This window comes from Centruroides sculpturatus, unplaced genomic scaffold (genome assembly GCF_000671375.1).
Source record: "Centruroides sculpturatus isolate CEXI.00-Female unplaced genomic scaffold, Cexi_2.0 scaffold1520, whole genome shotgun sequence".
Classification (NCBI taxonomy): domain Eukaryota; kingdom Metazoa; phylum Arthropoda; class Arachnida; order Scorpiones; family Buthidae; genus Centruroides; species Centruroides sculpturatus.
The window spans coordinates 112,846-123,398 of record NW_019385696.1 but is presented as its reverse complement, the minus strand read 5'-3'; the positions used below and the strand labels follow the sequence as shown (position 1 = coordinate 123,398).

General features: G+C 31.6%; 1 protein-coding gene across 1 annotated transcript; it reads right to left on the bottom strand.

The window, feature by feature from the left end:
- Positions 1-4,617: 4,617 nt before the first annotated feature.
- LOC111641276 lies at positions 4,618-8,661 on the bottom strand. Its single transcript, XM_023387430.1, has 12 exons — positions 7,912-8,661; positions 7,636-7,830; positions 7,333-7,524; positions 6,944-7,132; positions 6,645-6,852; positions 6,473-6,550; positions 6,233-6,312; positions 5,826-5,909; positions 5,557-5,754; positions 5,299-5,487; positions 4,801-5,008; positions 4,618-4,728 (listed from the first exon to the last, which is right to left on the bottom strand). Exons 1-12 carry the CDS (start codon positions 7,949-7,951, stop codon positions 4,635-4,637), a joined length of 1,755 nt encoding a protein of 584 aa, XP_023243198.1. The 5' UTR covers positions 7,952-8,661; the 3' UTR covers positions 4,618-4,634.
- Between the last annotated feature and the right edge of the window lie 1,892 nt (positions 8,662-10,553).

Genomic DNA, 10,553 nt, shown 5'->3' with positions numbered 1-10,553 from the left:
TTATTTTACATAAAACAATGATTTTAGTTATATAATTATTAATTTTATTAAATATTATTGATTATAATACTTTAAGGACGGTTGGGGATCAAAAATTTTTATGGATCACTTCTCAGTCACACCATTGTGAATCTGGCAAATTTATGAGGAATACGATAAAAGGTAGTCTTAGTGTTTGTAACATAGAAGAAATTAAATAGTAAAAAAAAAAATTCATGTTCATAGAATTGTCTGTAGCGACATTTTAAACGCTCTCTAAGATTCTTATCATATCTCAAAAAAGCACGTTTCTATGAATGTATGGAAGGAAATTCTATTAAGGAAATTGGTAAATTACTATTATCAGACAATACCAGACACTTAGTTGGCAGAGAAAGCGCCAGTTAAATGGCATTGAGAATGATGAGAAAACTGTTTCCATAACTGATTATAGTTCATGCCGAGGCCTTAAAGTCCGCTTCGAGGGACCCGAATTCGAATCCGGGTCAGAAACTTCAAGAATTTTTTCATGGAAAATCTGTCCCGGATGTGTTGGATCCCGTCTCTCACTACTGGCACGGATATACATTATATAGGCCTATATAGTGACGACAACGAACACTAAAGTTATCGAGTCTAATGGCATTTGGTGATCACTTTCCGTGAGAAATACGTTCGGCGTAGTGAAACATATCAAGAATGACATTAAGATACATGTATAATTCTATCTTTTTAACATCGTTAAGATGTATTTTCTATAATCACGATGACCTGACAATATCAGATGACCGTAATGTTTGAGAATGAGTCATTTTCTTTTATCCACAATTCTATATTTTTCTCTTATGGTATTATAAAATAGTTCTAAATGATTCACACATTCTCAAGTTGTTAGGAAACGTTTACTTTAATTATTTTAGAAATTATCTTTAATTATAGACATCCTTTGCTGTTGTTAAAAACACTTCTTACAATGTTACGCAAATCTCATTCTGTCAATACAAGTATTGTTTATATTAAATAGACTTTTATAGACTATGTTTAAATGAGAAAAATTAGCATAAATTATTTTATTCGCCGTATATGTAAATAGAGAAACAAAAATTATACACGGGATTCAAATTTCTCTGTGTCTTCGCTCTCCATTAAACAGGAGAAACGGATTCATTCCTGCAGGAACTAAAATCCGGATACTCCTGCTAAAATTTTGGTGGATCTAACAATTAATTATTAAATCTTTCAAAGAGTGGGCACGTAATTTATGCTAAGAGAATATCATTATCCGTTTCTTATCCATTTTCAGTCACGATCCGTTCCGGATTTTCAAACCCACTATTGTTTTCACTCACGGTTTGATAAGCGGAATAATTCTCGACTAAACCATTCGTGTTTTTAATTATATCAGAGATGAAGGCGTAATTCCTCATCATTCATAAATATAGATTACAAAAACTAACATCCTGTTATCTGGTGATGAGTGTTATCACTGCATCTAATCAAAAGTGATTTATTTAGATTTAATTTAAAATTAAAATTAAAGTGAATTTAATGTTTTTTTTTAATTTTATTTTATCTACACAAACTCTAGTTAGTGTCAAATTAAAGTATTAATATACCAGTATATTTTAAGTAGGAAGATATGTTTATCTTTTGAATATATTTAAGATATGCAAACGAAAACAGTGGGCGAAAAGTGTTTAGTTAGCATAAAATTGTTCGGAATGTAATTGCTTTAAGTTTCCAGAATACCTGTTTTCGAATTAAAAGAATAAATTAATAAATTTTTCCAGTTTCATAAAAATGAAGTTTTTAGTTTTATATTTAAACGCATTCATTTATTTATTTTTTCCTCCAGCTTCTTTTCCTTTCTCTTTTTTATTCTCCCATCTTTTTCTCTTCTTCTTCCTTTTATTTTTTTATTTCTCTGCTCGTTCTTTTCTCTTTCTCATAGTTTTTTTTCTAATCCTTCTTCTCTCCTTCTTCTCTTCTTCTTCATTCTTGCTTCTTTTTTTCTAATCCTTCTTCTCCTTCTTCTTCTCTTCCTCTTTATCCTTGCTTTTTTTTTCTAATTTTTCTTCTCATCCTTCATCTCTCCCTCTTCATCCTTGCTTCTTTTTTTTCTAATCCTTCTTCTCCTTCTTCTTCTCTTCCTCTTTATCCTTGCTTCTTTTTTTCTACACTTTTTCCTCTTCTTCTCGTCTCATTTTTTTCCATTTTCCTACTTTTTCTTAATTATCTTCTTTCTCTTCTCTCTCCTATTTCTCTCCCTCTTATCTTTTCTCCTCCTCTTCCTTCTTATTTTTTCCTCCTTCTTCTCTTTCTCTTCCTCCATTTTTTTAAAATATTTTTTTAAATTAAAATTTGTTACTTAAAACAGAAATAATTTTTTAATTAATTACAGGCAAAAATGAATTGTGTAAATGTACAGTTATAGTAATAAGATCTGTCCCAAAAGTTTAGGTAATAATAATATTTGTTTCTAAGAAAATTACTACAAAAATTCATAATGAATGACATCACTTATGACTATTAAATTAACAATAAAATCTAATAAAGTGTTCTTATAACAGTTATATTTTGAAATTAACAAAGAAATAACGGAAAAATCAAGATGTCCAAAGAAAATCAATTTTCTTCAGAGGTGACTGAAATTTGGAGATTGAAAGAAAGTGGACATTCAGTTACTGAAATTTCAATCAAAATAGGGTCATTCAGCTTCAGGAATATATAAAAGTTTTGACAAGAAAAGAAAATTTTAAACCAGCAACACGATTCAGGTCGACCTAAAGTAACATCATCTGTCATCAGACTGTTATCTAGACAAAAGTTATGTTTTAAAAGAGTCTAACTTAGATATTTCTAAAAATACTGTGCACAGAATAAATAAAAATCCTTATATTAAACTAACAAGGATGTGTAAAAAATCAAATCTCAAACATTAAAGCAAGATTTGATGGGCCAAAAAGTACATGAAGTGGAAAGATGAATGGTTAAGTATACATTCTTCAGCAATGAAAACAAGTTAAACTTAGATGGTCCCGATGGCTAGAATTACTACTGGCATAATCTGAAATAACAAGACTAAGTGTTTCACAGCAGACAACAAGATGGTGGTTCTCTAATGGTGTGGGAAGCATTTGGATTCAATGGAATTCCACTCTAGCATTTATTTCTGGATATCAGACTTCAGAGCATTATCAAGACAACATCTTCTTTCTATAGCAGAAATGATAGGTGGTCCAATTTGGACATTTCAACGGGACAACGCTCCCATTCATTGTTCAAATTCAACCAAAAAATGGTTTCAGAATCAAAATGTGAATGTTATGAAATGGCATGCAAAAAGTCATGACCTAAACCCAATAGAAAACTTATGGGGGATCATGGCAAGATAGGTGTATGCAGGTGATCGTCGGTAATCCAACGTTACAGCACTTAAACGTGCAATTGAGGATTTGTGGTATAACTTGAAACCAGAATTGTTATAAGCTCTTGTGAATTCAATGCCAAGTCGTGTGTTTGATGTTATTAAAAATAATTGAAGCACAATTACCAGTTAAAAAATTTTTCGATGTAATTTTTGAAATTTACCTAAACTTTTGGGACAGACTTACAGATTCAGTTTTAGTGTACAATCCTTATATCCCAATTTTTAATTCTAATTTATATTTCTAATAAACTGGAACATCTCTCTCCTCATTCTAGATGCCCTAGCATGGGCGTAAGCAGAGGGGACCTCCCTGGGATCGAGTAAAATATTCCACAAATTATAATCGTAAAAGTGATTGAGGTATGTATCCTTACACCTACGACACTTGACTCCCCCTTATCCTCGACCACGGAACGCTTTGATGCCATACTTTAATCTACTTGTGAAAAAAATAACCCAAAAATTATTTAATTATTTGTCTTCAAGCTTGGTTCCACCCGGAAAATTTTGTCTAAATTGCTTGAATAAATTAACTTGAAATTTCGATAATAGATGGCGCTAGAATTACTATTGTTTTCACCATTTTTTGGAGTTGTATCCTAGCTGATTCGCCTTGATATATGACACCCGATTCTTAATAAGTACCGGGGAATCTTTCAACGTTCTTAGAGGCTTATTACAACACCCCGGAGTATCATTAGAGCCAGGTCAAAAACTATTATCATATATTGTTTGGTTAATATAGTGCACGTTTTTATACAGTCTTACAATGATTAATTGTAAAAAAATTACATCAAATCGAAGAAAAAATGTAAAGTATCCCCCCCATTCGAGCCAATAAACTTATATAGATTAGCGCATTTACTCGTAGTTAAGTAAGCACTACCATATATTATTACCCTTTTTTATTACGTAACGTTAACAGTTACTGCTTTAGAATAGTTGCTTATTTACGTATTTCATCCAATTTCATGCAATAATGGGAAATTATTCAATATAAAGTAACTTAATACAGTACACAGCAAGTACATTAACGACCGGTTTTATAATGGCGGTTGAAATATTCTATTCTTGGTATCTAGTGTTTCTATTGTCAGCTTTTAAGCTCTACTTTCCTTATTTTACTTATTGTTACATCATTACCATAACAATTTATAAAGACAAAAAGTAAATTTACAAGTACATGATATTTATTTAATTTCTTCAGTTGCAAATAAAGTTATTTTTAATTTACAGGAAGGGGTGCATCTTTCTCTTCATCCACTTTCTTTGAGCTTCTTTCACTTGCAGGAGCTGATAGTTCCGGATAATAATCTTCGCTAAAATAATAATAATAATAAAGTGAGGTCAGATTTTATCGTATGATGTAGTAAATAGAAGAATATACTTACCATCCTTTGACTTTTTCGGGTAATTCGCATCTTTTTGTGTCGATGTCATAAACTAAACCATAATGACAGGTTAAAAGTCGAGGTAATGGTTTTTTGCCTTCACCTTTAACGCACGCATAATGCTTTCTACAATCGTCGGGATGAGGATAATAAACGTATACACCACGTGAAGCTGTATCATCTTGAGGACATTCAAAACCGACGAGTTCTGAAAAGAAATGTATATAAACTTTCAACAGGTGCATTCGATTATCATCGCAAATAATTGATGGGTAACTAGAAATACTGGTTAATTTTTATAACATCTGAATAACACATCATTCAACTCCCATTATCACAATATGTCACCGTTAAATTAGTCTCTCGATAAGGTCAAAAGCTAAATTCTTTGATAGTATTAAATGAAATCATCCATCTATCTCTTCTCCCTCCGGTTGCGTGTCAAGGATAACTATTAATTATAAAATCGAGAGAGATTTGACTTATGATACTACTTACTTTCAATATCGCAATCGTTAACAGAGTCAGGCCAGTCGCAATTTCCTCTCTTAGAATTGTAGACTAATCCTTCGGGACATCGCGATTGAGATGCGACTCCATCTACACAGTTCCAAAATACTCGACAGTCTTCTTTATCGGGGAACAAACCGTTACGTCTCTCACATTTGGCAGATGCGTAAGGTTTTTCTGTGTAGATAAACGTTAATTATCTTCAAGAAATGTTTTACAAATATCATTTACAGAGAGTCTACTTACGTAAGTTTGGCCTGTTAGAGCAATCGACATTAAAGGGTGAGTCACACCTAAGATACAACGGAGCACTCCTGGTGTTAAATACGAATCCATCCGGACATAGCCCTTCTGTAGAGACATTATTCTTGCATTCGTAATATCTATCGCAATCCGTTTCGTGAGGGTAGAAGCCAGTATCAGATGGGCACTTCCATCCCCAAACTAGAAACACACAGAAACGTGATACTCGCTCTACAGCTGTGTTTGCTTTATATCAGTATTAGATAACTTACCCATTCCAATGCAAGTCAGGAATAAGACAGAATACATTTTTATTTTCCTTCTTTTTTTTAAGTCAAAATGTAGGAATATTCGTTCTCACTTTGATTTAAAACTAAGACACTGAAAAGGCACTACCCGAAAGTCCTTCATCTTGATTGAGGTCAGAGAATCATTGAAAACTGATTGGACGAAAATGGAATTGTTCATTCGGATTCTATCTCATCGTGTTAAACCTGTTTTTGCTAAAATTAGTAGGTTAAGGAAAGAGAAAAATATAAATAAAAATCTGTGTCTATGTTCTTCATTCCGAATTACTCGTTATTTTTGCTCATTTTAAAAATCAATTCTTAATCTCGAGATTTCCTTATTTAAATAGGCAAAAATACGTAAAATATTGTTGTAAATTTTCAGAATTTACTAATTTGTGTAGAAATTAAGTTGAACAAATATTCAGTTTTAAATACTTTATCGCCATTTACAAGTACAGTAACACAGGTACTACAGTACAGTGTATTTTAAAATAATGTGTGTTTAATTTTTATTTTTAACATAAAGAATTACAAAAACAACGAACAAGAGTTACAAAAATAGAAAATTCTATACTCTTGTAAACAAATGTGACATTATTTTTTTATTTTTTGTAACTATATTTTGTTACGTGGAAGTTTCAACTTCTTTCTTCTTATACTTCCTTTTAGGAACTTCTGTAGAGGTATCCGATTTATAATAATCCTCGCTGTAAATATAATAATTTGTATCAACATTTTTCATTTCTTTAACTAGAAAAAAAAACGAAAACGTTCGTTGAATTTTTAATTTATAAAACTCACCATCCTTGAACTTTCGATGGAACCGTGCAACGTTCGGTTTCGTCGTCGTAAACTAAACCAACGTCACAAGTTAATAAACGTAGTAAACTCTTATCTCCATTACCTCTGATGCAAGCAAAATGCTTCCTGCAATCATTTGGAAATGGGAAATATGCGTGATCTCCCTGCGTGAGTTCCAAGTCTTCAGGGCATTTAAAGTCATAATATTCTAAAAAAAAAAGTTTGTTAAATTGGTTTGTTAAATTTATACGAAAACTAAAAGATTATGCATTAAAAAAAATTTTTTTTCCATTACTAACTTCCCAAATCGCAATCTGGTAGGGAATCTGCCCAGTCGCACGATCCACGTTTGGAATTAAATCCTAGTCCATCTGGACAAAGTGATCGACTTCCAACTCCATCGACACAAGTCCAAAATGCCCTACAGTCTTTCGGATCTGGAAACGTTCCGAAACGTCTCAGACATGCGGAATCTTTAGATTCTTTTTCTGAAAGAAGGAAATTGAATTGATGAGTTTTATCAAGCCGATTAAGAATCGTATTCTGGGTATTCATACAAAGGAAAAGTTTAGAGTGGAATATATATATATATTGTATATGAAAAATTAGGTAAATGCCACCAGAATACAATTCGAAATTTAAATATAGTTCTACTTAACACGTTTCAAATACTCGTGAAGTACAGTACCTTGCGCCGCTTCGCAATCGTCTACATTTTTACCCCAGTCGCAAGTTCCTTTTTTGATACTGAAGACCAATGGATGAGGGCAACTTGATTTTGTTCCTTTACCATCGACACAGTTCCAGAAACTGGCGCAGTCGTCTTTATCGGGAAACAAGCCATTTCTTCTTGGGCATTCGTCGTTTTCTTTTGCAGGCTCTGAACCAAACATAATCTAAGACTCTCGAATAGGCAGCATATCTTTCGAAACAAAAGTTTGAATTTTACACAACTAAGACATATAAGCACTAATTTTTAATTATAACTCACGTAGCTCGGGTCTAGTAGAACAATCCACGGCGTAAGGGGATTCGCAATGCACGGAAGTTTTACCCTTTTCATTAAATACCAACCCATCTGGGCATAAACGTTCCTTTGCGTATCCTCCGTCGCACTCGTAATATTTATCGCATTGTGTTTCGTGAGGAAAAAATCCATTTTCGGGAGGACATTGTATGGCCAAAGCTATCAAAAGTACAAAGAGAAAAAAAAGCAATTTAAAATCAATTAAACGGCTCTAAAGAAGTTGCGTATAAGGAAACTTACCGTAGCCGAAACAGAGGATAATCCAGACGAACCACTTCATTTTCAATCAGAGAAATAAACTATAGAACTGGATTTCGAATGCTTAAAACTGCACTTCCTCGATGTCCTTCATTCTATTGAGGTCAGGAAAACCGTTAGGAATATTGTTGGGTAACTACAAACCAGTTCTTCTACAGACGGGTTTGACTTAAAATTCCTCATTCCTCCGAGAATTCTTGCGAAAATACTTTCCCAAAAATAACTTTTCGTTGCAAAAAACAATCTAAATTTTACACTTGAACTTTTTTTTTTTTTACTGATCTATCTATTATTGTCGAATTACTATTAAGAGAGAGTTATTTGTGGTTTGAATTTAGTAAATGGATTACTAATTCCTGGTTTTAAAATGCCACTTATTGTTAAATGTCCTCCAAATGACAAGAAGTGCTGATTCAGGAATGCGTTTAACAAGTTACGTGTTTCACTTTTAATCACTTAATATTACTTTTTTTTAAAAAAAACAGGAATAAATTATACTGAATGATATGATGGAAACAGAACAGCTTATGACTCACAGTATGCGACTCAAGTTTAGGATGTTTTTTCTTAATCTTTTTATTATTTGGTGGAAGACTCGTATACGTAACAACTCAAGTACAAAAGGAGTTTAAATTGGACTCTAATGGAAGCAGCGATTAATTAATAAATATCTAAAATATGAAATCAAATACGTCCCTTTTTTTCAAGTCCATCGTGAGTTCTATCAGGTCCACAATGGCAGCAGATGAAGTGATGAAAGAAAGATCCAGATCCTTTGGAGACTTAAAAATAAAACTTATGAAATTTTAATTAAATGACACAAAAATATATTTTAGAAGAATATCTTAGTTTATGTTATTTATTAAGTTTGGAATGTATCCAGTAGAATTACAGGCTTGAGATAAATAATGAATTATTTCAATTGAAGTTTAAATGGTTTTGTAAATTTATGTAAATTAACATTCTTCAAAGTAGGACAGTTTAAATTAGAATTAAAAAAAAAAAAGTAAATATTTTTCTTTAGAAATACAGAATGCAAAATGTGTCATTCTAGATGGAACTCCTTTTTGAATTTTGTATATAAAAAAAAAATTACATTCTTGATACGATAATTTCTTTTTCCATTTTACATTGATTCAAATATGTACCGAAAGACTGGAATCATTACGAATCAGAGCGAATTACCGACCTATCAACATGTTTATCCTCATACGTTCAACTGAATATATAAATATGGTACAGTCGACCCCCCTATAACACTGTTGATAATTCCGTTTTATATGAATTCCATGTTGTACGAGTCACTTAGATTTTACAAATACCGTGTGCCGGGCTGTGAATGGGTCACGTATTTGTAAAATCTAAGTAACTCGTACAACATGGAATTCATATAAAACGGAATTATCAACAGTATTATAGCGGGGTCAACTGTACTTCCTCTGCAAAAATGTCTGCAGTTTGAAGGAAAATGCTGTATTTCGAGAATATCCTTTGAAATATATGCGGCATGTTACTTGAAGATGAATTTCTTTTGATTCTAAACTTTCCAAAAACCCTGTATAATTCATCATCGTACAGCTATATAGCCTATATAGATATATATAAGCTAAGCACTCCGCCCTTTTGGATCCTTCTCCATGTCTACCGTGCGTAAGACCAGACCCAAAATGGAGGAAAATGATGAAATACTGAGCTCTACTTATTCGGATTAATTTAACCCCTCTGTATTTAACATTTAGTGATTTACAGATAATGATATGAATCTCTGTAAACTCGATTCTGGGATAAATATATGAGAAAGTTTATATTCAATTATCTGAATTCTTGCTGTTCTGTTAAATCCAGTGAGTTAAAAACTCTTTATATTTTTCATTTTTGGTTTATAATTTAAAGGCTCTTTCTGTGTTTAAAATTAAATCTAATACTTTCTTTGAATGTATTTGACATATAAAAACAATTTGCTTGTGTATAAAAATCTTTATTTCCAAACCAACAATAATATTAAAGATTAAACAAAATCAACAATAACTTTTGTTACATAAAATATACTTTTTTTTTGGTCAACTATTGTACAACACCACCACCCTAATATATATAATAACTTAAAAAAAACAATAATAATAATCTATTGGTCCAAGTTTGAAAAAATTATCTACAACTAAATATTTTCTTACTACAAAATCCCTATGAATAAAAATATGTATCTCCTAAAGTTACAGAATAGTTCAATGACAAATTGTTAATACAATGTGATATACTGTAATTGAAAGTCCATATTTAACACATGAAAATTCACTTTGAAGCATTGTGAAAGAGAGAAAAATCCTCCTCTTTATAACAGTTAAGGCCTCAAACAATTATTGTGACACACTTTAATCACTACCAATGTAGACAATGTCATCTAAAATAGAATGTGAAAAATTAAAATGTGTACAAATAATGGAGGCGCATACAGTATTTCTAAATATGAGATCTTTGTGGTACTCTACACATTGACAAGTTCTTTATTTTGATCTTGATTTTTATTTTAAGTACTGTATTTTTGTATATAGACACATTCAACTTATACATTTTTTAAACTTTCGTTACAACATAACATTAAAAATAACTTGATTATTATAAAT

Bases quoted from the DNA above. Each gene is read 5' to 3' on its own strand.
- LOC111641276 (XM_023387430.1), bottom strand. From the start codon at position 7,951: ATGAAGTGGTTCGTCTGGATTATCCTCTGTTTCGGCTACG. The intron at 7,133-7,332 runs GTACTGTACTTC...TCCTTCTTTCAG, and splicing joins CGATTGCGAAGCGGCGCAAG to AAAAAGAATCTAAAGATTCC. The intron at 6,551-6,644 runs GTGAGTTTTATA...TTATATTTACAG, and splicing joins CCATCGAAAGTTCAAGGATG to CGAGGATTATTATAAATCGG.